The 27,431-nt window shown below is 40.1% G+C and overlaps 1 protein-coding gene across 1 annotated transcript in view; it reads right to left on the reverse strand.

Moving 5' to 3' along the window:
- RSPRY1 (ring finger and SPRY domain containing 1) overlaps positions 1-27,431 on the reverse strand; it is a 35,972-nt gene that overhangs the window by 3,794 nt on the left and 4,747 nt on the right. Inside the window, exons 2-14 of the mRNA XM_021541201.2 lie at positions 22,229-22,402; positions 19,705-20,200; positions 16,758-16,810; positions 15,212-15,324; positions 12,566-12,692; positions 11,134-11,192; positions 10,766-10,832; positions 9,994-10,125; positions 8,580-8,695; positions 7,642-7,785; positions 4,240-4,351; positions 3,151-3,253; positions 1,938-2,090 (exon numbers count right to left, since the gene is read on the reverse strand). Of these exons, the coding sequence (XP_021396876.1) occupies positions 1,938-2,090; positions 3,151-3,253; positions 4,240-4,351; positions 7,642-7,785; positions 8,580-8,695; positions 9,994-10,125; positions 10,766-10,832; positions 11,134-11,192; positions 12,566-12,692; positions 15,212-15,324; positions 16,758-16,810; positions 19,705-20,051 (1,526 nt within the window). The 5' untranslated portion in view covers positions 20,052-20,200; positions 22,229-22,402. The remainder of the gene's footprint in view (positions 1-1,937; positions 2,091-3,150; positions 3,254-4,239; positions 4,352-7,641; positions 7,786-8,579; positions 8,696-9,993; positions 10,126-10,765; positions 10,833-11,133; positions 11,193-12,565; positions 12,693-15,211; positions 15,325-16,757; positions 16,811-19,704; positions 20,201-22,228; positions 22,403-27,431) is intronic.

Raw genomic sequence — 27,431 nt, forward strand, 5'->3', positions numbered from 1 at the left:
AAAGGCTTAACATACCCAGAGACCTGCAGAACAGGCTGATTCCCTATTTTGGTCTGTCAGAAAGGGACAAAGAGGGGATTAAATAACAATTCTCCTCGCTCCCATATCTGAACACTTACAGAAATTCTTTTGTACCTGGCTACCTTCAGGAGTTAAGAAAAAAACCAAACAAATAAACCTCACAAACCCATGTATCTACAACATACAGAAGCCCTATAATGCTCTAACACAGTTTAAAATAATAAAAACTGCATATTAAATCAACATCCCAGTATGGCAACAGCCACAAGGGAGAGAAAATAAGTAAAAATCCCTCATCTGATGAAATAAGACATTTCCCACCTGGAACGCACACACACAACACCCATCACAACTATTCAATGGCAGGGTGATGTGTCTTGCCCCACCACCAGATGCACTAAAACTCATGCAGAGTTGTGCTGAATTATGTTAAATCCTGTGATGGATAATTAGGGTCCACTCATACAGGCCTTGGCCTTATCTCCTATCACTTTTAAGATGATCAAAGCTATCTTTTAATTTCACATTGGCTTATCATTTCCAAGCAGTTCAGGCTGTAGGACAGGGATGTTCTTTGTTTACACAAAGAACAAGTGTCCAACCTTGAATGGAGCCTTTCTTCATTATGCAATAGCACTGAGTCTGTAACACAGGAGGCCAAGTTTCACCAGTCAGGCATCAACAGCAAACCAGTTTCCCCCAGTTTGTCTCTCATCTTTTGGCACAATCATGTTACAGCTCTCACTGCTATTGCCTGAACATTGCAAGAACAATGCCAGAAAAACATCAATCCCATCTGAGCATCAGCCAGAAACTACAAACCTCTCAAACTACAAACCTCTCATCAACTACTACCTCTTGGTAGTGGGACACTACCAAGACAGAGGAACACAAATTTGTACCTAACAGATCATCTTAAAGACTACATCAGACTACCACTTAAAGCACTTGAAGTCACAAGCACAAATAACTTACTCTGGCTATAGGTAAGCACAACGTGATTTTGCAAGTTGCATTTGATTTTCTCTGTATATTCCAAGCCTCAAACTTTACAAATGTGTGACTCCAACCCAGAAGTAAGGGTTATTTTTTTTTATTTTTAAACTAAGATACTTAAGTGCCTCAAATACACTTGATCAAAGCTAGATAATCCAGAACCAGTCTCTGAATTTTCTTACAGCCAGGGGTACCCTCTCCAACAACCTTACCCCCATTTAATTAGTTGCAATTTAAGATTCTTTCAGTCACATACTGAAATCCAGGGTATGCCACATAGATTACACTGTACAGTGTCACTGCTTACGTTCCAGTAAATTATATTACTAAAAACTTAATTCAGATGAGCTATTAGTTTTCATTCCTATCAGAAGTTTGGTAAAAGCTAAAGAATGTAGCTAGACCTGTTGCTATCTGGGTTAAGTTATATTTAGGTGGGAAAACACTTCTAAATTTGAATAACCTTTGTCAGTCCTATCATTCAAAAGCAGGGAAATTTTCATCAGGACCAGAAAAGAACAATTTCAAGACTTACAATCATTCAGCACCTCCATGCTGCCAACACCACAAATTAGGTCAATTTTAAATAGGACATATTTTTTAATTAACACTATACCTCCTCAATCAACCTAATCACCCTTAGATGGCAGAAGGTACTTCTACTAAAACAGCTTACTGTATGGTACTAGTTCATTTTAATTAGCTTAATATTACAAAATATATTTTAATTTAGTAGATTTTGGTTGCATAAGTCCTGCCCTACTAATGAAGTTGCCCTGTAGCCTATGGTCTCATCTTTTTAGAGGAGGAACCTATGGAAGTTTGACCCCATAAGAAATTATTTTTGCTGAGTACAAGGCAAACTCAGACATGAAACATTTTATTTCTCTGCATGCAAACACACAAGGTAAGAGGATTACCTGGGCAAAATTATTTTCTCTTCTGCTGTCAGAAAGGCATGATCATTGAAGGTACTAAACTTCATTGGTGGTGGGTACTTGAAGGGTCTTGCCCCAAAGTTGAACTCACATTGTTGATAGGACATGAAACTTGCTGCAGCAAAAAACCCTGATCTGCAACATGATGAACAGGCATTTTAGAATGACTTAAATAATAGTAAAGCTTTCAGACATGTTACTATTACCATTTGAAAATATACACTGAGACACAGACAAGTTTAATACCAGTGTTTTGCAGCCAACTGGGAGAGCATCAAGTTGCAGCTGCACATACTTACCTTGTTTAGTTCTCAGCTCCTGAATTTACTATTGGGATTTATCTGAATTTCTTAGTGAGTCAGCCAATAAAGGCTGCCTACTGTATAACTAGGATTAGTCACACTTAAAATCACAACTATTACCTCTCAAATTTACTGGAAAGGCAAAAGGCAAAAACAGAACACTAAAAGCTGAATAAAGAAAATACTCAGCAACTCTTTAAACTGAACTACTATTTATCTGCATCTTCAGTTTTATTCTGAGGAGAAAACATGGATTAAATTATTAGCCCAGTAGGAATAACTGACAAAGTACTGTAATGTTTAATTAAGCTGCATAGGAAGCTGCTTTCTCAAGTATTATACCAGCTTGTATTTTCTAAAGTAAAAGGCTGAACTTCCCTGTGAGAGTTAGAGAAGTTCACCATGTGCTAATTTTAACAACAGTTGGCAAAATAAGCCCAACACCTGCCTGCAATGCCACCAAGAGACATCCTCTGATGAATATTCAATGTGCTGCTCCAGGAGCTGGCCCCAGTGAATGGCAGTCAGTTAACAAGCCCTCTCCAACATTTACAAGATGGGCTTTATTTTTCAGAAGATAAGTTCCTCAGGCACAAGAAATTGTTCATCTTTGCTGCAGCCTCATTTTATTTTAATGCTATGCTAATTTGACAGTATAAACCACTGAGCTGAACATACCTTTGGGAAATCCAAAGTATTTATTTTGGACCCTGAAATCCACCTGTAAAATTATATCCCTCTTACTGATTTCTAAGCAACTTTCAATGGGGAAACTTGCTTAATGATGGCTTCAGGTAAGTAAATATGAATTTACATCTCAAACTGAAAACACTTCATATAATTAACACAATTATCCACAGAGGTCATGTCCTTCCAAATGAGCAGATACTTACACAGCAGATGAAAATACTTGCTTCTCAGCAGGAAGCTGGTTTCCATTTAAATAGAAGATCATTTGCTTTTCTTGCAAGTCTAGTAGAAATCCTATTGTGTCTCCTTACATGCAAAACAAAAATAATTTAAATATTTAATTTCTGTTAAATGCCAACAACTGCAACAGTTATTGTTTCAAATATCACATATGTCACTGTGAGTTGTCTTACTTAAAAGGAACTGTTTGCAAAAGCACAAAAGAAGAAACATTGATACAGACAGTAACTAAAAAACAAAACCAACCCAAACCAAAACAAAAAACCCAGAATAGTAAAAAAAAAAAAGTATTTTAGTCTGCCAGAGCATTAATACTACATAGTTGTAGAAGTATTGCAGAGTATTTGCCAAAGCCAGAAGAAAGCTGCACTCTGTCACTCCTTGGCCGTTTTACACCTGTTGAAAATAGACTTTAGCAAGTGGGTGTTCTGAAAAGAAATTTCCAATATGCTTGTGCTATTTATTTTTAAGAGGTGTTTTAATTTAGCCATCCTTGGAGGAGAATTTTAATAGAAGAGAAGGCGGCACAGTTCACACAAGCATGGCATGCACAGAATCCTACCAAGATTTCAAAGCTGAGATCAAGAACAGAACTTTGCTGTCCAAGTAGTTATCCAAGAATTTAAAGTAAGCAAGACAGTGCAACTCCTCCTTAAAAAAGAAAAAAAAAAAGTCTAATTCAGAGATCAAGGTTTTTTCCCCTTCTCTAAAACAACTCTTAACCCAGAAAGGAAGATTTCAACCCTGTTGTGTACAACTACAAACAAGTGGAAAAAAGTGCAATGATTAAGTGTCCAATGTTAACTGGTGCTATGATTTTCACTCTGCATTTGAAAACAAAAAGTGTTTAACCAGCAAGAGTCTCTCTACACCGACTGGGGAACAAGACTCCAGTACCCACTGTGCTTTAAGACACAGTAATTATTAAACCCGTATGATCATCAGAATTGGGCAGTAACTGCTTTGTTCACCCCTATGAACAGACACCTGCAAGGGGAAAAAATCCTGTGCAGAAATCCAGTTCGGATGAAGAGCAGAAGACAGATGAATACCTTCTTTCCAGCAGGGGTGGGAATGTGGTTTACTTCTGGCGTTATACCAGATCAGCTGCCGGCAGCCATCGTACGCGCAGGAGTATTCATCGTCCCCGATGCCATAACCTTCCTTCAGAGAGAGAGAGAGAGCACTTCAGCCTGCAGCCATTCCTCACACTCATTCACCTGAACTGTTGGAACCCTAGAAACTGAGAATTTTGGACATTCTGTGCTGTCAGGAGCTGACCCCTCAGAGAACGGTGCATTTAACTTGAGGTCATGGAGAAGGCTTTCAAAGTTGAATGATAGAACTGGGACTGTGGGTGTGGAGTTTGAATAGAAATGTATACTATCACATGGTGGAAAACTTTGAGTTTAAAGTTTTAAAATATAATAATATACATAAAGAAAAATGGAAGTTTTAGGGTGGAGCCTAGTCCATCTCCTTCATGGGTTTGGGTGGTGAGTAATTAGATGAAAAAGTCATTGTGAGGCATGAGCGATTGGTTATTGGATTAAAAGCAAAATAATTTAGGTGTAATTTCTTAATTAGACAGTTTATCCTTAAAAGGCCTCATAGGGAAAGAGATAGTGCTCCATTTTGCAGTTTGTTAGTGAAGTGCTGTAGAACTCATGTTCTGAGACTGTAACATAGATAAGAACTAATGAACATCTGAGTCTAAACAAGAAATACTGTCTTGTGCATTTAATCCCAACCTTGGCAGAAAAAAGAAGTGAAGAATTGGCACTTGCAGGAGCAGGAAGGGTTTCGTTCTCTCCCCCATAAAGGTAATATATTTTTCAAACTAGTTTTAGTTTCATTTTCACATCAAAAGGGAATTTGTTGGGGTGAGGAGGAAGGGAGAAGGGGATATTGTTTCAAAAGTGCCTTCCATTCTCTGTGACCTCAAGTCACTCCTGTCAAAGTATTTAAATATCAGAAGGCTAGTACCCAAATAAGTTAAATTTTTGCATCTTTAAAAGTCACCATGGAGTAACAACCACTCTCTTATCTTGAAGTCCCAGTACCAAGCTTCTATTGCCCTGCTCACAAGATATCCACGTGCCACCAGAACCCACAGTACACAAAGGGAACACACAGCCCCTTCACCTAATTTGTTGCACATTGCGTCCCTTTCACTGCCAGCCTCCCTCAAATTGTGAAAACATTACCAAGCGATAGTCCTAAGGTCCAAAGCAAACACAGAATTAAGAGTTTCAGAGTGGAAGAAAAATCTGTCACATAGCAGAGCCCAGCCATGAAACCCAAGAGCATTATGGAAGGTAAGTAACTTCCTCATGCTCAGCATGGCTTGTCTGGAGTGCAAATACCAGACAGCATCTGATTACACAAGCCTCCCATGTCCCAAATTAAAGCTAAGCCCAGCTAATGGGTGTTTAATGTCATATTTAGGACTAGTCTTTTTGTTACAGATGCTGTAAATAAAGAGCATATGGCTTCTGAAGCCTGTGTTTGTGACATACCCAGAGGATAATATCATTGTGTTTCAGGCACACACCTGATGAACTTAATAGCAGCATTTGGCCACAGCAAAACAGCTGCAGCAACAGAAAAATCATCCTACTCAGAGATGTGACATCTCCTATTTTCATACTTTGTACAGAACACACAGAAAAATGCACATAAACCAAGCTCCTTAAGAGTAAGTGGGAAAAAAAATCTTTTAAGCCTCTTAGCAGTCTAAAGGCAGACACATAGCCTTTTATTTCAACCAGTTTCTGTTACTCAGTCTGCAAGGACTGTGCTCAGCACAGGTCTGCATGATATTTTTGTTCAGTTGGTGGTTTTTGATTTTGTGTATGGTTTATAATTTTTTTAACTTAAATCACACTTCAATTCCATGCTAAAAATGTGGGACTGGACTTTAGATGAGACACAGAGATATGTGCATGTTAGCCATCAGCAGAAGACAATGCTATTTCCATGAATAATTGGAAGAAATGGAGCAAGACCTCTGAACTCACAGGAATACCTAAGTTAAATTGTGGGATAAGCTACTCTTGCATTCCCATTGGGTTTCTTGCCACTGGTGTTTGTTTAATCTCCTTAATGTATTTATCTCATACCCCCACAATGAATATTTACTCACATGTATGTATTTGGCCTATCTTCATATAAACTTCTGTATTTGACTCAGCTGTTGAATGACTTTCTATAATAATCAGAAATGAGCAGTTTTAACTGCTTATCTCTACATTAAATATATATTTTTTCTCCTAAAATAAATTCCAAGTAGGACCAGAAAGACATGCAATTACAACAGAAAAGAAGGGCTACAGGTGAATTTCTCACTCAAGCTTAGCCAGTAGGAGTGCCAACTTGAAACCCCAGCACTGTTTCCATTCTCAGCACTAGGCTGGGTCTGACATACCTTTTGTCCTAAAATTCTAGCTTGCACTTCAATAAACTTTAATGGTCATTTGGAAGGCTGGTAACATGGAAATTTGGCTCTAAGCTGAGGTAGAAAACTTTTTTGGGTAGCAATCATTACTCTTTCTTATTATAGAAATACTGAAACAAGTTATACCATAGCATAAAAAGCATACAAAGTTTCTAACAGCCATGCAGAGTTACCAGGAAGAATTAAGAAGAAAGAAGGCAATGACATCTCCATGATGATTATGTTTGGACTTCATGTGCACGTGGCACATTTTGCTTTAATGCTAGCAAATACCTAATCTTACAAGTAAACAGTAGGAAGAAGAATACTTAGAACTAAGAATAAGGTACAAAATTATCAGGATGAGAAGGACAGTAAAGCAAGCTATAAAGCAAGACAGCAGACTTGTTCTGTACTCTCAGGAAAATGCAAGAAGGTAGAGGGTTTAATCTTTTTTTAATCCTTGTTTTTAATTAAAAAGAAGCTTTTGCATTCCATGACTGTCCCATATTGCTGCTACCAGCAAGTCCAATGATACCATGTTATCCCAGAGTGAATTTGAGTTATTTCCCTTGTGAAAGTTAATTTAATAGGAAAATGTGTTAAAAGAGGATGATGAAATGGCTGCCTGTGTAAAGGACAGTGTATGAGAAACTGCTGCTCCTGGTGACTTATTGTTTGCTTCCAAAAACAGAGTAATCTGTTATCCAAAGAACTTCCAAGAGATTATGCTACAAGAAATAAGAAATAAGTTCCCTATAGCTCCCAGACAACAGCCAGTAGATAACAAGCTATCTCTGCTGCAACTCTGCATGACTTAGGTGAACAGTGTCAGTCTGCAGCAATAACTGACTTCTCCTGTAACACCACATTCAGTAAAACCAGCTCTTCAAGGACACAGAAAAATTGGAGGAAACAAGAAAGTACTCAGTTATGATCACAGAATAACCAGAGCTATTTTCAGGTAAGAAAATACTGATGTTACAATCACCAGATCGATGATATTACAGGTACTTACATGGTTGAGAAATTTGCTGTCTTTGGTTGCCCATCCTATCTGCATCACTCCTGAAGTAATGACTGTAACTTCATAGTACCAGACTCCAGAGTCAACACAGAACGTGCACCTTACACTTTCAAAGGACGAGGCATCACATCGTGCCTGCCAAAACCAAACAGAAACCCAGTGTACCCAAAAATCACCACTCAAACCCAGCACCCCCAAAAAATCACCACTCAAACACCTTCCTGCCCTGGATCAAGTTTCTTGAGTATAAGAATATAGCAACATAATTTTAGAGGCATTTCAGACAAAGTGACCTCTCTTTATAGCAGTAGTTGTCACACAAACTAGTGAGTAGGCAAGACTGAAAATTTGCCTGTGGTTAAGCCACAGGTGAAAAAAAAAAATCAAAAGAGGGGAAAAGTAGAAAGTTGACAGAAACAATGTAAAAATTTAGAGACTAAGACAACCAAGACAGGAAAACCTAAATAGTTGGTTGTTAACTGATTCCTGGTAGGAAGGACAAGGAGGCCTTCAAAGTTAATTCATGAAAAATCATCTTTAAGTAGTCAAACAAGATTTTAGGAGTCAGAGAGCAAGGAAAAAACCCCACATGGCTGAGACAAAAATCTGACTGCTGTGATCTTTTCAAGATGAGACAGGACAAACAATAGAATGATATTTTGACTAAAACTGCTCACAAAGTGAGACTCTTAGGAATCCTCCTCACTTCCCCAAAGTTTTGGGGCACAGGCATTACTTTAGTGTGAACATTTCTACAACTGAGATCACTGCAGTGATGCTACAACCCTTTGATGACAAAGCAAGTTTTCTGTACAAATCTGGCAGACAATGTAGATTCTTTCTACAAAATCACAGGAGTAAGTGCAAAGCAAAACCTGCCTTTTTCTTCAGCCTCTTTTTCAGGTTGAATACATGAAACCATTTCCTACCTCTAATCCATGTGGTGAGATCTTCAGGTATTCACTGACATCGTTGCTGTTCAGCATAGCCCTAATGTTGGTCAAGTCAACCTTCTCATATGTAAACTGCCTGCCTTCTTTTAAAACTAAAAAAAAAAAAAAAAAACCCAAAAAAACAAACCCAACCAGTGTTAGTTACTGCTGCTGCAAAACTTGATTTTAAACATTTCATACATTTCATTGATAATCTCTCTAGAATCCATGTAGTTTTTGGCACAACTGAATAAAACACTGAGATTTTGCCTGCATGAAAACAGCTTTCAATAGAGTGTGTGTGTGTTAAATACACTCCAAACATGAAAGCATGACCTGTGCCTCTGACTAGAGCTCCCACAATCTAATTAGTACTTGCAGGAAACCCACAGGCAAATGGAAGGCATCCAAGTTCACACCAAGGTACCACTGTTTCAGGATTTACCATTGTATTTGTATATTCAGTGGGGAGAGTTTTTCTGATTCATTACAGTGGAAACAGATTTGGGATAGAAAGATAGGGAAAACAAGGATTTAAGGGTTTCTACCATCTCATATTTAGGTGATGGACTTGAACTGAGCCAAAACAGTTCTGTCTCTCTCCCTGCTTGCCCTTTCAACACAGAAGGATCAGAAGCATTTCTCTTGCCAGGTGTCAAATAAATCGTTGACACACACATGTTAATTTACAAGTGAGAGATCTTATCTGAGAACCCCTCATATAAGGCAAACTTGCTACAACATTTACACAGACATTTACTAAACACAGCTGACACTAGCTTTCCATAAGCTGACTAAAGCTCCTAAAGCCCAACAGACCTTTTACCCAAATTTATGTAAAGGGCATTAGAAAATACAAGGTCATTAGAGTTGCTTCACCCTTGAAATCACAACTAACCAAGCAAATTGAGTGATTTTTAGTAATCCAAAAGATCAACCTAGAGCACTGCTTTGCCAAACACTTTTTATTTTTGATCACAAAAATCAAAAAGTATATTTAATTTGAAAAGTCTTCAGTGTCAGTGTAGAGCAACACAGAAGTGGCCATCACCAGGACATGTTAGCAACCCAGATGTTCCAGAGAGACAGAGCTGCACTATTGAGCCACTCAGCAAATTGGCTGAAGTGTGAGTTACAGGAAATTGGTGCAATGAAGAATTTTCATTGCAGCTCCAACTTGCAGAGTACAAACCACTTCCTTTCAAAAACACTTTCCCTGCCAAAATTTTCTTTCCATACCATTACACTGGATATATTTGTTGGTGTGGTTTTTGTTGTTTTCTTTTTCAAGAAGATATTAAAAATGCAATCAGGTACACTAAGTGCTCATAAAAAATGAACACAAAGGAGTCATCCATCTCTTGGGAGGAGTGATTACTATTTAATTAATCCATTCCTTTGTTATACCTACACAGATTGTCTAAACTCCACTGGGCACAGAATCCAACCTGGCGTTTTAAGTAGTCTGGGTTATCTGTCCATTTCTCCAGCAGGATCAGTTGGTCACTAATGCATGATTCGGAAACTGTCATTTTATTTTCACCTGCAATTTAAGAGGAAAAACAGCAATTGCTACCAACTAGGGATAAGTTAAGGATAATAACATCCTACAAATGCAGTAGAACTCTTCATACACATCTAAACCTCAATATTACAAGCATGAAATTGTTTTCCCAAGCAGATGTGGAATTATCTTCATTCAGATTTACCACTTCTCAGCATGAAGCTGCATCATCATGAGACCAATCACAGCTGTTCTCCATCTCCCCAACACTGATTGATTTATTTTGAAGTAACAAAGGTCTCATGTCATAAGTCATTATGTAGTAATTTCTAAGATGAGAAGGCCAATTTCAGCAAATCTCTTAAGGCTTAAGGGTTTGTGGGTGAGGGCATCATTAAAGCAAAAAATATTTTTTCCTGCCTACAAGCTCCCAATGCTAACTGTTGTCCAAGTCTAATACAGATTTATGTCAGTGACAAAGGCTCCATGTCACAAATCCTTCTACAGCAATTTCTAACAGGGAACATAAGTTTCGGCAAAGATCTCAGGGGTTTTTGAGGGTTAGAGGGATGTTACTACAGCAATAAATACCAATGCAGACTTTCATGTTCACAAGTGATCAGTGGTAATAATGCAGCAGAAGCCATGGTGTTAAGAGCAGTACCAGGCCAATACTCACTTGTTTGTGCAAACTTCTCCAGTGCTATTAGTGCAAAAAGCATCACTGTCGGGTGGGACTGGAAGTTCTAAACATGGGCAGTAAGAAAAACTTAATTAATAAATACCCAGTATAGACCGACAAGAAGAGATGTAAGTCTGTCACAGAAGGCTTTAGGTCCAAAGGAGCCTCCAAAATTCTTGTATTCCACCCTCCTTTGGAGATAGACCCAGAGAGATCAGACTACCCAGAGTCTTATTCCATTGACTTCTCATTACCTCCAAGGATGGAGGATCCCACAGACTCTGGAATTCAGCTTTTTGTAACATACACTGGCAATATTCTAATTGCTATGTATGGATACATACGAAAAGATCAAAGACACTTACCAAGCTGTGAAGTAAATATTCCAATATGCCTGGGCTGAGCAAGCCTATGCTCGCAGGACCTGCAAGAACATCAGGAATGAAATCCCTCCATGGGAAGTACCACATACCCATCCACCACAGATCTTTTAAACACAAGGTAACAAAGAACACCAAACAACTTCACAGCAAAGCAAAACTATAATATGAAACAATTATCATTGTTTCTAGTAAAATACTTGGTGCACATTTAATAATTACACAGTTACTGGCACATTACAGTCGTGTTCAGTTCATTGCTCTATATGGGTACAGAGTTGCAGCCACAGATTTTGCAGTAAGACTCCAGCAGCCTCCACTCAGCATTTTCATGCTCTTTACTTTTGAAAAAAGACTGTCTCCCCTTTACTTCCAGAGTCAATGTGTAAAGATCAGCTCCATCTATCAGTAGCCCAAAATAAGCAAAACTGAGCACCTGATATGGCCAACTTGATAGTTAATTATACAGCTTGCAGCACCAGAGTAAGCAGCCAATTTAAAATGGAAAAGCCCTGAAATAGTGTCCACTTAATCAAGAGAGACACACGAGGGAATCAAACTCTGGCATCTACAAGCTCTTAAGAACTTGCAGTGGGTTCCAACACTTCATTAACAAATTTGTTGCCTGAGCTGACACAATGAATCTGTGTCTACTAAGATAGAAGTAGATACAGTATCTCATTTTGACTTAGTATAATACAGTAGAAGTATTACATTACAAAAACACTTCCAGACCTTGTTCTTTACTTTTTTTTTCTCACAGAAATACGTTAATTTGGTTTTAATAACCATCAGGTGACACCAATCACTTTTTTTTTTCTATTTCCTGTCCACTTGCAGAAAAGCAGCAAAAAAAACTAGATACAAAAGAGATGACCAGCAGGAAGGAAACTTAATCATCAGTTTCCAACTGTGTACTAGACAGAAATGACAGGGAATAAAAATTCTGTATGAAGTCACTTTAAAAAAGAATCTCAGCAATTTTCTTTTAAGCAACACAGAAGAGAATCTTTTCAACTATCTACAATAGAATAAGACACGTCTACTGGAAAAAGCATATTTCTTTTTTATTTCTATACAGCCTCCAAAGACCACTAACTTGATATTCCTACCTACACTCTAGAGAATGTGTCCTCAGTAATTCACAGCCAGAGTGGGTCTGGAGGACAGACTGATCACCTGTGCTAAGGCAATATAGCAAACAATGATCCCAAATCACTAACCACACATGAGAAGGATTTGTGAATCATATAGACACTTAAATCAACCAGATTCTGTCACACCTGGTACCCCTGTGATGCAGGACAGTATTCAGTTCTAAGCAAACACCTCTGACCTAGTGTGCATGGTGGATGCCAAAGCAGGAGGTGTTGCAGAGAGCCAAGTGCCAGCTGTGAGGAGAAGCCCAGGGCTTTACCTGCTAATTTCTCTGCCAAGCAGCCGAGCACTGCAGTCGTGTTGCGGTGCTTGGCAGGGTGACAGGCGTCCTGGCAAGCAGCAGCTCCACTTAAGTTTAATATTTCAGTTAACTTCTGTAATGCGTCCTGCAAAGGAAAAATCAGAAATCTCTTCAACATTACTGACAGATACAGCTTTCCCCTTAATTCAGTATCGTAAAAACAGATTGCTTTTACACATTACTGAAGTCAGCATCACATTAGAGACAGCATGGGGTGGTTATCTTCCAAGATAAGATAATGTAGGACAGATGAGAAGAAAAGTTCAACAGACCCAAGAGTTGTAACTTTAAAATTACCACCAGATCATTAATTGTTGTGATCAACAGCTCAGGACACTGAGCTCCTCATGGCAACAGGAACCAATTAGCACATACAGCACCACTGCCACCTGATCTATTTCCAGTGTCCTAAAACTCACACCCTTTTCAAAAGAAAAGGACTGTTTCAGATTTTAGAACTCAGGACTAAAGAGACATGTCCCTTCCCCAAAAAGCCTACATTCCCATCATAAATTTAAGATGTTGTCAGCTTTACAGGATGTCAAACTCTATTCTTGAGGGCCTAAATGGTTTTCTGTAGTCACCCAAATTTAGGAAGTAACCAAGGAGGGTAATAAAGCTAAAATGCCATGCTTTGACCTGCTTTGTTCAGGCAGTAAAATTACAGATAGGTCTAAAGAATTCTCTACATTTACAGGATAGTTAGGGGTTAATGTAGGACCAGAACAAGTCATCCCACAGGGAGAACCCCACCCTGAAAAGTTCCAAATCCTCTTCAACTTTCCAGACTTCATGAAAGTTTCAGCTGATTCAGATTGAAACTGCATAATCTCAGGCAAGGATCTAATTAAAATAGAAGAACTCCTCATATTGAAGTCATCAGCAGCCATTTGGAGGAAAAATGAGCACTGTTCAAGTTGAATAGATGTGTTTTTTTTTAACTGTGTTCTGAGCCACACTCAAATCAGTTGACTGTGCTAAAGTCTGAGGTCTGTACAGAGATCACACTGAAAAGTAGTTATGTTCTTAAAAGGAAAGCCACAAAAACAGAACTGATGAACAGGACTGAGCTAAGTGGAAAGAACAGAGAAAGAAGAAAGAATGACTGAGCAACAGGCTTGGGATGGAAAGGACTCACTAAAATTAGACTCTTGACATACTGATACTGCTTTTAGCCATTATTAGAACTGTCAGAGAGATCAAGTATTTTGAGTTAAAGAAAGACTTAATAGAATAAACAGTTTACTGCACTGCCCTTTTAGCTTTATGGACTTTTTAGCCTACAAAACCAGAAAATAAAATACAGCATACTGCTGTTCTCCAGCTGTCATGGAAGTGAGGCAGTGACTTAAAATCCCTAAGGCAAAAAACTTAAAACCTCTCCGGTATAGAAGAAAATGAACAGCAGCTCTTACACTTTATGAGGCTGCATGTGGCCAGCAGACCCCACAGCTGCAGCTCCTTGTGCTGTAAAGCAGCTACACAGGAAAAACCACTGTGCCCCCCCAAAAAACAAGCAACTCATTCCTTGTCTTGATAAGGTCAACTATTTTATAGCAAATTCCTTTACAGTATCCAAATGAAAGTCATGTGGCTTTTGAAAAACATAATTTGATTGCTGAGGACATTGTAGAGCTAAACAAAAAATCCAGAATCACTCTCCCTGTGTTGCATTCACAGTAGTCTTCATTTCCTGATTTATTTTTTAAAGCAGACAAAGTTTCTAGTCACACCTTTGTTTTCAAACTAACTCAGCAGTCTCTGTGACAGAATATATTTCTCTTGTTTAGAAGTCTCAGATAACTTTAATCAATAGCTGAGAGGAAACAAACCCCAGCCACTGATACAACCAGCTCTTCACATCCTTAACAACACCAATGGAAGACTAAAATTGGCAGCATCAGGAGCTTGAGAAATGAAAGCAGCAATGAAGTGATCATTGGTTTCTGAAGAAATGAGATAATGACAAACATTTGAAGACAGACAAGTTCTCTGTACAAACATTATGTTTAGCATCCTTAAGGTTTTCAGTTACACACCTGCACCAACATAGCATGAACACCTCAGGTCATCTTTCCACCCAAAACCAGATTAGTGGCCAGTAAAACAAAAGTATTCTCATTTGCTAAAACCATATACAGGTATTTCATAGTTGAAAAATGTCATTTATTTAGCTTAACACACCCATTTTCATTGCATTCCTTATGCGCAGGGCAGGAACACATTAAAAAATGACTTGTAAAAGTGCAGCTTTGCAAATGAGGGAACAAAACAGCAGAACTTGGGCAGCTTCTGCAGCACCTGCTCCTTCCCTGCACAGTTTAAGTACCACACAGCAGAAGAGAGTGGCAGGAAAAGCAGCCAAAAACCAAGGGTCTCTTGCTCCTTCCTCACGGATCAAATTTATCTTTTTTGGGAATACTCCTAGCATTAATTAGCACTTAGACACCAAGTCGCCCCAAATTACTTGAAGTTGAATGTTACACCCATTTTCTGAACCACTATCTGTCTTGCATCACCGGTAAAAGGCACGCGAAGAGATCATGGGTGTGGCAACCACAAATAACTGGCATTCACAGATAAATGCATCTGCTTTCAACTCACTTTTGTTGGCAGAGGACATTCATCAAGAAGTAGTGTTATAACAGCTGGTCCCAGGGGATCTTCTAATGGGATAACTCTAATTAAAGATTGAACAACTTCCAACCAGCCATCATCTGTCAACCACAAAACAGAAGTCACACTCAGAATTAACAGTGCAATTCAGAAGTGTTCAACGTACACCCCTAAATGTAAACTGAAAAATCCTCAAAATTACTCAGTGAACTTAGAGATATCAGGAAAAACAGTTTGCTTTTTACACCACTGTCTTAGTTTGCAGTAGTTTAGAAGTTTAAATTCAAAAAGGAAAATGTTTACAGCAGCTTAGGTAATAGTGAACACTGTATGGTTTGGAGAAGTCTTGCCCAGGCCAGAGCATCCTTTAGTTCCTACTACTATTAGGAAGGAATACTCATGGTGGTATAGACAAGTACTTAGCTCTAGCATGATACTCAGAGTTCAGCATCCAATGTCAACTCTTAAGTGGTAAATGATACATACACAATGACACTGAGGAAATAATTTCTTTTAAGCAGAATCAGATCCCTCTTCCTGAGTTCCCTGAAATAACACAAGGTTCAGAGAAACTCAGTGGGTTTTTCCCATGCCTGCTGGTCTAAAGCATGTTTGTTTTCCTAAGGAGCAGCTCTCACTGTTGAATGAGTAGACAAGGGCTTTTACTTGCAAGCAAACATCCACTAGAAGATGTTAAACTACTGATAAAGTAAACAGATTTGGATTTACAAGAAAATAGCTCCCTTAGAAGTGAAAATAAAGACAGTCTGTATCTGTATACAGGTGAGTGAGGTTGTAGAAGCAGTATTCCCCACAACAACAACACAGCACTAATACATTGGGGGTTGAGTTATGTTAGCACATTCCCCTGAAATGCATTTTATTGAATTGCTCTAATATCTAACCAGCTTGATTGATTTAATACAGAAATATATTTCCTAAGATCACTCTCAACACTACTAAGTAGAGAGGTAAAAATTCAACTAAACCAAAAGTTTTGTTGAAGCTTTAAGCTGGGAGTATTTCTCCTACTGTAACAAAGATGAAACAGCCCTTCCTTGTCCTGCAGGAGCACTTAGGGACAGGGGTGGGACAAATAGAGAGTAAAGCAGAGGTGTAAGGTCAGCAAGACCCAAACCAGAAGAACATGCTATGTGCTGACACTGGAGCACACAGGCTTGGCCCACATCTGTGTACAGGTATGGGCTGTTCCTGCTCAGCTGCAAACAGCCACTCTTTGTGGCTTAGGCTTTAATGCCACTGCAGTGTGTTTGTGGCCATCCATTGGCTGCTTCTGGAGATTTCACGTGGGAAATTTAACTGAATTCAAAAAATCTCAGGCTAATGCATGAGCTCAGTGAAGCTCTGAAGGGCAGAACTTTGTTCTGGTTCTCACATCCCCAGAGCTACACCACATCCCAACACAGCTGGCTGAGGTGTATTTTTCTTTGCAAAGGAAAGCGGGGCTTGGGGTTTGTTTTGTTTCTTTTGCTTGTGAGTCACAAATGAAATGCCCAACACAATGCCTTGATACCTGTTTCTGCCATTTCATGCAACGTGATCATTGAATAAGGAGGCTCCTGGTCGCTGAAAGAGATATTAAACAGATCAAATTTACACACAATCATCAACATAACACACTGAATAAAATGACTATAGACAGACAGAAAACAAATCCAGTATCCATTTAACAAAAGGAAGTTATACAGGCTGCAGATTGTTAATGTCATTTTCCGATCTCAAACACAGATGGGATTTGAGCCTCTCTCTGGCTCAACATCAACATCTGCATGTCTGCAACAGCTGACAAGTGAAATTGTGATCCACATCTGCATGTCTAAAAGCTGAACATAATGCCTAGATTTGGTGCTGTCCATTAGCAGACTCCTTGTAGCACTGCATGTCACAGAGGTCACAGAGTGAATCCAGAGCAGTGCACGAGGGGCATCACTTCAACAATATTTTTTTCCCAGAAATGCTCTGATAAACACATAAGTACTTAAAAACCACCACAAAATCTGAATGGGAAGCCATCTAACAGCATCACAGTCTTCAAGAGTTGTTAAAAGAAATGGTTAAGGCAATTTAACAGCAAATATTTAATCCAAGCCATTTTCTAAAATAAAAACTGCAAGAAGTTCAATAGATCAGGTCCTCATTCCAGTTTGCTGGAGTGAACACACAAAGCTATGGACACATCTGAACAGGTACTGCCAGTGAAAGTATCTAAAGCAAGACCCCAAAGTCCTGTTCAGTAAGCACCTCTAGGTCCAGAAAAATCTTATCCAGCAGCATGTCCTAAAACACTTTATTCAGTGCTCCTTAGGCACTGTGAACTAACCCCAGGCTTAGACTTTATGCTCCATGCTCACACTCTGTCACACAGCTCTGAAAAGAAATTGGAAATGTGAAATACAGAGGAATTTTAGAAAGTTTCAACAGACATTAATTATGGAGATAATAAAACTACCTAGTTTGAGAGACTAATCATAAAGAGAAAAATCTCAGCATTGATGAACTACATATTACATAAATATATGTCTTTCTTTTCTTACAAAAAGGTGAGGACATTCTTAAATATTTCCACAAGAAAACACTAAAATCCAGTTTAATACATTTTTACATTGCCATAACATTTGAAACAAATAGTTGGGTTGTTTTTTTAACTCGAGGCATCTTCACCTTTCTTCTGGAAAGTAATCTGCCCATAATGAAAAGTTCAGTTTTGCAGCCAGAATTACATCAGAAGAAAGGATAGAAAGATTCAAAGAAAGGAGAAAAAAACCTCAACAAATATCCCAACCATAAATACAAGTAAAGGCTATGATAAAAAAGGATGACATTTTTATCTGCAAGATTTCTGATTTTGTCACGAGTAGCAATTTTCACAGTATTGGCACTGAGCACAGGACAATCCTGTCCCACTGATTTGCCATTTTAACCACTTTATTTCCAATATCCCCTCCAGGACACACCTTCCTCATTTTGAAACAAAACAGCCATTTTGGTGACTTCTTAATTTGCAAGGCCACTTTTCATAGAAGCCTCAAAATATAGAGCTTATCCTTCTGAGTTTATTTAATTAAAATTCTAGGAAGCAGCTATCTCTACATAGGAGAGAAAAAAAAATCAGTTGTCAGATATGTTTTAGGTCAGAACCTTGAGATTTGATAAAACCAAAAACAAGAAAAAAATGAACCCAAATAAAACACAAACAAATAGCAAACAGGGAAAGCAACTATTCATTCCTTATCAGAGTGCATTTTACTGTAGTCTGTATAAAAGCCCCCATAAAAATACAGTAGCTTCAGGAATTCATCAGCAACAGGACTCCATGGGCAGTGAAATAACCATGCTTATTGTCTCCCAGTAGCATAGGAAAGTGCTTGCAAGATTACAAAACTGCTTGCAAGACCCACAGGAACAGGATCAACTGTGCACAGAAGTGTTGTGAAACAGCTTAAGGAGCTGAACTTGAGGGAAAGGGCATGTGAGACTGGGCAGAGACTTCAAAAAACATTTGCCATGACTTGAACACAGCACAAAATAAAACCTGTTAAAAAATCAAACATATACCTTAGACTTGAATGATCATGAAAAACATCAGTCCTCATATTTTCACTTAATGCCTTTGACAGCAGGAAGGCAAACTCCTTCTCTGCAGGCACATTCCAGACTTGATGCAGGTATATGAGTCAGGAAGAGTCTGAGCCTCATCCACCTTAAACTCAAACCCCAGCTGTCAGACTGGAAGAGTGTTTTTCCTTCAGTTCTGGTCCTTCCAATTCCTAGCCTGTACCTAACCCAAAAGGTGTTGAGCTAACAACCCATCATTTTTAAGGTACTTTTAAAGCTTTGCAGAAAGCAACACAAAATCAAAAAAAAAAGACCAAAAAATGGATGAGCCCATAAATATCCCCCACGCCCTTAATGGATGCTTTGAGCATGCCAGGAATGCAATACTGGGATTGTGAGCTGGGCAGTCACAACATGTGATCTTTAAAAAGTAGTCATACTTAAAACTGGAAAGAAAACCTCAGTCTGTTTATACAGGCTAACAAAGATCAAAGCTCCCTGTTTTGTTTCACTATTTCCAAAGAAGTAAAATCCAGCCTGCAAACAGAAAACTGCACAACCACCAATTTTTAGGACAGAAGTTCCCAGCCTCTGGAGCATTTATTGCTTCCTAAACTGTGTATCTGTGCCAGGTAAGAAATCCTGAGCACACTCCTCATCCCACATGGGTGTAGGCCCATACAGGAACTGAGAGAAAGCTCCTCAGCTCCTGGAAGAGTCTGTACCTGGGCACTCAGGAGCTACTTCTATTACCTAGGAAAGGTGCTCCTCTCCTAAGCCTCCAGATGGAAACACGCAGCTCCTTCAGGGAGGGTCAGGTGTAGATCGGTGAGAGGCTGGAGCCACAGTTTGAGAGAAGACAAGAACATTTTTCATGTTGAATTATTCCTTGAGGAGGTACTTACTTATCTACCAACGTCCGAATTACAGCCAGTGTGTCAAGCACCAGCCCATCCACATTCTGTTTTTTCCTCCTTGGTTCATGAGGCCCTCGACCCCTCCTGGGTGGACGGACAGGGTCCCTTGGGTGGCTCCTTGCTTCAGGGATGTGTGTCCTGCTGTTCTCCGTTTGCCGGCCCTGAGAGTTCCCGTTGTCCTCGGCCCCGCTGTCGTCGCGACAAACGCAGGAGTTTCCCATGCTGCCAGCCCCCAAGGCTCCCAGGAAATGGGGAATGTGGTGCTCTAGAGTCAACAGCAGACCTTGGAAAAGGCTTCTGCTAGCATAGAACACAACCAAAGCAACTACAATCATCTAGGAAGTTTTAAGAGAAATGTTTGTGTGATCCTGGATTGTGATCTTTTTGCATCTTAAACTGGTGCTACCAGCTGGAATGAGTGGGAAGTTGGAAGCTTAGCTGCTGACAGAATCACTTAAAACACATTGGTCATCCAGAAGGAGGTCTGAAAAAGCAAACATAGAACAAGAGTCAGTGTTACTACTGCTAGAAAACAACAGAAGAATTCCTATTTTAGTAAACACCACCAGTTTTGGTGGATAAAGCAGCTACGAAACACAAGGCTTTACCTGCAGTCTATTGTGGGGAAAGGGAAAGGAAGGAAGAGGAGGAGGAGGAAGTTCCCTTGGTAAGGAGCCCTCGCCCACACACCATTCCTTTCTACACTGCCTATTACCTCCCAGCTCCTTCATGGTTTTTGGGTACAGAGGAACAATTTTGCCTGCAAATGTCCCACACTGCTACCTTTTAAATACTAAGTATCAACAAGCCAGTTTCATTTACCCTTCAAAGAGACATATGGCTTATGCCACCTCAATAAAGGCTGTACACTTAAGGTCCTCATTTCACATCAGGAACATTTCCAAACTATAAAATAGATAAAACTATGAAGAACTAATCCTACAGTTATGGTTTATCTCAACAAACGATAGATTTAACAGAGAACCATGTGGCCCACCTCTGCATTCATATACATTTTTGGAACATGCCTACATCTCCTGCATTCTCACCCAAAGAAGCACCAACACTGAATTAAACAGGAATTATAGACACCATTTTAATGCCTTACAAATCTAACTGGGATTTTGAAATAGGTGTTGTGTGCCTGTTTGGATCTAGTGTCAAACCAATCTTCCATTTTTGGGAACAAAGGCTAATTCAATCATTCTTCTGTTATTCATTCAAATGGTTTGGATCACACATACAGGCCCAGTAGCAACTGAGACCATTGAGCAGTCTCTCCCAATTATTAACTTGAAAATGCAAGAGAAAAAGGATTCAAAACCCCATTTCATAACAAGTTATGTTTCAAGCCATAGGATGTATTTCTAAAGAACATTACTTAAAGTCTCAGGTAATTTAAAACCCTACAAAAGATGTAATTTCACTACTTACACACTTCAGGCATGTCAGAATAAGTAATTTTACCCTTTCAAGAATCAAGTTTAACATTTACACTAGAAGTTATGGTGAATATTCTGTAATAGGTTATTACTATTCTTCAATTATTAAATAATCTCATTAACAGCAGACATGTAGCATCCTAAATTCAAGAGAAAGTCAAAGAGAGCTGACACCTTTTAAATATGGAAGGCTCCCACCATCAGAGCCAACTGGCAATTCTGCAAATGCTGGCTGCCCTTTGGGACAAGATCACAACAACAGTCAGGAAGCCAGACACTGGTCATATGAGCAAGTCTTGGGATGTCAGCTATCACTGGAAAAGCACTGCCACCAAGCTCACAGGCTCTTCCGTGTGTGCAACACATCATCTTTTAGCACAGTGAAATACTCAGTATTAAGAAATTAACTGGAGGCTAACTAAGAAAAAAAAAAATCAGTTCCTCAAGGGATATTAATAGGAAAAAAATACAAGCTCTTGACTTCTTGGTCAAGAAATTCCTAAACCACAGATCATCAAAAGGGTTTCAGCATCACATCATGTTTGCTTTTTGCCCTAAGCAGTTTGGCCATCAGGCTCAGATCCTTCCAGCTGAGCCAATACAGCTGGCACCTTCTCAGTCAGCAAGTCACAAGCAGATGGGAGATGCCAGTGCAGATTGCAAAGACCTCAAACAGAATTGTCTGAGTTCACAACTGGTTAAAATTACTTTCTTGATTTTAAGAACTAGCTATGTTAAATGCAAATCATGTCTTTCTAGGGAATACGTATGTATTTATGAATCTGGGTCATTTAAGGGCTTTTTAGCAAGATAATACTAAAATGTAAAACTCTTACAGATTTAGAATCTGAATAAAGTTGGTCTGTAACTTATGGAAATGTTAACACTGCGAATCTATCTTGTCATCAAAACAAGAATACAAAAGCTGGATTTTAGAGATTAACAATGAGTAAGAACCTAAAGAAACAAAACCAGACATATGTCAAGATTAAAGCTGATTATTGAAGCCTAAGTTTTTCTGTGTGACAACTTGAAGCATGATTAAAAACACGTAATTATGATCAACTCACCTGTATGTCTGCTTGGTTCAGGAATGGCTGGGGGAGCTCATAAAGTGAGCAGAAATGGGTTGCTCTCTTCCAGTGCACAAAGGTATCTGGAAAAGGCAGTGCTCTGTAAGCCTTTATGGTGGGCACTGAGTCATTACTGACTCTGCTTTCACTTCTAGGAACTGCGCTGAGTCCCTGAGGGGAGATGGAAAAAAAAGAGAATTAACTTGGAAACTGCATCTAAGGTAGACATACCCCACCTCCTCCCTGCACCTGCCATGACATCAAGCTGTGCTGTTATTTTCAGCTATATCCACCCTTTACAGAGGGAATTCTCTTAAGGCTTCAAAACCCAGTTTCTTATCTAAAAGCTTTAGGACTAGACACAGAGACAGAAAACCCAACCTATTTTTACAGCCTTGGTATTCCAGATTACACAGCACCAAGTGCAGAACAGTGACCAACTCACCTCAAAATTACTCCCTACAGGAGGAAGAAGAGAAACAGTATCTGCTCCAGATCTTTCTCAAGTAGACACAGCAGAAAATAAAAGTACACTATAAAAGCTGATTAGATAACAGGAAGAGAGAAATGACAGGATAAACTCCCCTTATTTAGTAAAGAGCTGGGTTTGACAGCATTCACTTGGCTCTTGCTCACCATCACATACAAGGAGCTCATTGTCAAGCCTCAAACAAACTGAAAGGCAAAATAATTAGGAACACAAGGTAGGAGAGATTGCTACAGATCTGCTCACAAACCAGCTTGTCTGGATAGTGCATGAATGCAGGAAGAAAGGTTCTGAAGTGCAAAGCAAACTAATAAAAATACCAGTTTTTATTCCTAAGAAGCAGCTGGTACTCCAGCTCTCACCAAACAGCACAAAACACCAGTGCCCAACACCTCCTCTACACCAGAGAGCCCCTGTGTGACACTCACTGAACAGCTGCCCCAGCACATCTTGCCCCCAACAAAGCCCTCAGATCAGATGCTGCTGGAGCAGGACACCTTCCCTGCATGGGAGAAAAGCAGCCATCAGCTGCAGCCTCCTGTGCCCCAGACACCTCCACTGGGACCATCCCCACCACAGAAAGCAGCAGCTCTCCTGGCAGGCTCAAGCACACACACGCACAAAGGAGTTATGAGCTCCACAGGCTGACCAACCTTCCTGGCTGGAAGCCCAAGTGGGAAAGACAAGATCCTCATCCATTGGAAGGGATGCTATGAGAGTGGATTTGCACCTGCCTGGCAGTGCAGGTGCTCAGCCTGCCCCAGAGAAGCCTCCTCTGGATCATCCGACCGAGGACGCCAGTGGAGGAGTTGGTTCCAAGTGGCACTGGGATCATTTCTCTGCAATGTGCAGCCCAAGAGTCAGTGATTCATCCCCTCAAATATTTGATTACAGCCAACCATAATACTGCCTCATGATGGAAAATGACTCTTCTTTCCATGAAATGGAGTACGCTGCCAAGCAAACAAAAACCCCTCGTGCACATAAATGGGGAAGGTTTCAGCTACCAAAAAACACTTTTCCAGTTTCTGCCACCACTACAAGGGCAAGATCAGTGATCTTGAGCAGAGTAATACAGCTCAGTCAACAAACCACACTGACAGATTTTCAAAAGCAAAACTCTAAGAGTTTTAGCCAGCAGTTTCCTGTTAAGAACATAAAATAATTAGAAGTATTTCCTCAGCATTTCTTTCCCAAAGAAATGATGCTCCTAAAAAGGAAGAGATGGAAATACTTGTGATGCCTGTCAGATGAAAGTTCAAACCAGAAGGAAACAGTTATGAATTGCTGCAAGATAATCAACTTTGATACAGGAATAAGAGGATAGTACTGAAAACCAAGAATTTCCAGTAAATGACATACAGCTAGAATGTGAAATGGAGATTTCCTCAAGAGATCCCAATGACATGCAAGGTCAACCTCTCACCTGTGAGACTTGTGCAACAGAAGAGCAGCAGCTGCTGGGTGTCCAGTGTGGTGCCACGCAGCGCACGCAGGCAGGGGACTGCAGCCTTCGGGAGGAGCGAGTAAATACCCTGCTGGCTCTTCTGCATGTGGTAACCAACCACCATATTGTGTAATCTGAAGCAAACCCCTAATTCAATTCTATTTTCTTTAAAAATACCTTGGAGGGTTTAAGACTAGTGTCAAAACACAATGGGAAGCAGCCTTTACTGGCATGCAACATTTCACAAAGCCACTGCCAGAGCTGGTTGCTTTCTTGCTGAGGCAAGAGCACCTGAAACCAAAAGCAGACTGACCTTGGGCACACCAGTTTCACAGAAAGGGAGACTCACCACGTCTCAAAGCTTTCCAGCTCCTGCGTAAGTGCTCATCAGTGAAAACCCCCAGAGTTGTACAAGGTTTACGCAAACAATCGGGCTTTAACCCTGATGTCTTCCCTAGATAATTCATCATTATCACAAACACAGAGCTGGAGGATCTGATCTCTTGTCTGACTTGATATGAAGCAGCAAGAAGCAGATAGTAACTACAACCACAGTAGTTTCTTTTTCTGTAGACTCACTGTGAAAGTCAGATTTTATAGCCGCACACTGCACTACTTTGTTTTTTCACTTCCTTTAAACACCTTTTTTAAGCTGGTACAGGAACACTAAAATTGCAACACTGATTTTAAGTGAAATTCATTTTCTCACTTAAATGAGTGTCACCAGAGCAGGCCTGGTAGGGATTCCTCCCTGCACAATTCTTCCATTACCTCTGGATACAGAGACACTGGTGCTCTGGACATGCCAGCTGTCAGACTGTTCAGCTTTCTTTCTGAAAAGGAAGCATTTACCACCTTTTGAGCTTCTCCATCTCAGAGGTCATCATTTGTCATCTCAGTCATTTAGGTGGAACTGTCCTTTGTACTACAGAAAACCTCAACTTTGTTTCATGTCTAATCCAACGCTGGTATCGATCATGCTTCCTGCCTCTCAGCTCCCCAAGCCACAGATGGATCATTACATTTCTTATCAGAGACTGAGCTTAAGTTATGCTTTGAGGCAGATGAAAGCACTTCTGAGATAATGATCTTTTTAAAAGATAGTGGTATCTGACAGCCCAGTGAAGTTGAACAAGAGGTGCCTCCAGCAGGGTGACGTGGCCTGGCAGAGCTGAACAAGCTCAGCAGTTGCCCAAGGAGCAGAGTATAATGCACTGCTTCAGAAGTGGCAGAGAGATAAAGATAATGCCCTGTAGATGGCAAGGAACACTAATCCTATAAACTGCAGGGATACAAGCACATGAAATAAAATCAATTAGCTATACCCTATTGAGTTTTGGCACAGACATTCATTTGGAAGCTTATAAATAACTCTTTCAATTAATTCAAGTTAATCTTCCTTGCTGCCCAGAAAATTAAAGGCATTATCAACAATGCAATTCTGACAAAAGCATTCATGATATCAGGGTTCAATATTAAATAAAAAACTCCACCAAAAAAGCCTAAAATTCTCCCAAAAAATCCACAATAAGTTCCAGAACAGACAAGGCTGGAAGGAAAGTGACTCTTTGGATACCAAGCAGAAGTATAGAATGGCAAAGAAATCCCAGGAAAAAAAAAGAAAGCTTTTTTTAAAAAGCTTTATCTAGTAAAATTTACAACAGTCCATTTCAGAAAGGATAAGGCTTTATCTATATTAGTAGCAAGAAACCAGTGAAAGAGTTCTCTTCAGTCACATGGAGATCAATGCCTTGCAATACTTAAAGAACTTTGTGCATGAGCAAAATCTAAAACACACAAGCATTTTGAGGGGCAAATCAAGAGACTGAGCAGCTCAGTCACAGCACAGCCCTGCCCTGGGAGCTGGAAGTAAGGCTAGCACAAGGGCTTCCAAGTCATCCCGTTGTGGGCACCAGGAAGATGCTTCAAGGAAGGACTGCTGGAAGCAAGGGCAGATTCTTATCAGCAAACCACCAGCTTCACATAGGTGAGCTAAGAGAGTAGCAACTCAGACTTTGTTTCTTGTCTAAACTAACCTAAGTGTTTTTCTTCTAACTCAGAGTTGGGCTTGTTTTCAGAGGAACACTGGGTGCAGAACTACTCTGTAGAAGGCAGAACAGTCTCCTGCTATACACCACAGAACTTAGCCCAGCTATGTGGCATGACTAAGCTATTATGAACAAGCAAAATTCACATGTCCACGAACTGCTTTCAGTGTAAAATTTTGATAACATTGCTAAAAAACTCAGCAATGCCTCAGTTGGAAGCCTGCATTATCAGCTGTCTGACAACTGCCTTGGTGAGCAATGTCTATAAACAGGCTGAAGAATGTTCCATGTCTTGATAACTGAAGCAGCATCAGAGCAGAGAGTGATCTTTCAGTGGCCAGAGTTGAGAGCCACCTTTGTGGCCTTCCTGCCAGCCATGGAAAGCTGTCTGCTCTTTGCTAGACAAAATTCAGGACTGTACTGACAGAGCAGGAAATGCCCTTCTAATTCCCTTTCCTCCTGTGAGTGGATACAGTGACAGCTGCTCAAGGGACTGTCATTTGAGTCCAACACAACATGTAGGTCACTAGGTTAGCAAAGCTGCCTCAGAAGCACTCTTGGAAAGCACAACTCCTGAACTACCTGGGGCTTCCAGAGCTGAAGAATACAGAACCTGAAACAGCTCTGGGCAGGTCACTGGAACCCCCTTATCTTACCAATTTCACAGGATCACAGAATCAGTAGGTTGGAAGAGACCTTCAAGAGACTAACCCATGACCCAACACCTCAACTAAACCATGGCACTGAGTGCCACATCCAGTCTTTGTTAAACACATGCAGGGATGGTGACTCCACCACCTCCCTGGGTAGACAATTCCAGTACTTCATCACAGAACTTAAAACAACAAAAAACTCATGCACACAAGAACTCAGCTTCATTTCTCCCCATTTGTCTCTTCAGGTTCTGCCTTGAGGACCTTTCCTTTCTGCCCTGCTACAAGTCTGCCAACAAAGCACGCTGCAGGAGAGAGCCTGCTGTGGATTCACCAGCCATGTGCAACAAGTGCTCCTGCCAGGTCTCGCAGGTGTCCTGCTCCAACCACTGAGCTGTGGTATTTTCTTAGTATTTTAGGGACCCTGCCAGTACCAAGAAAGCCAGAGGAAGTTGCTCAGTGTGCTGTGGCCAAGGAGGGGAAGAGGCCTGACTGCCTGAGAGATGGCTCGGACACGTGCAGGTGGGTTAGGAAGTGGGAGGATGATGAGCACGTGTCTCACAAG

Source organism: Lonchura striata, chromosome 13 (assembly GCF_046129695.1).
Source record: "Lonchura striata isolate bLonStr1 chromosome 13, bLonStr1.mat, whole genome shotgun sequence".
Taxonomy (NCBI): Eukaryota; Metazoa; Chordata; class Aves; order Passeriformes; family Estrildidae; genus Lonchura; species Lonchura striata.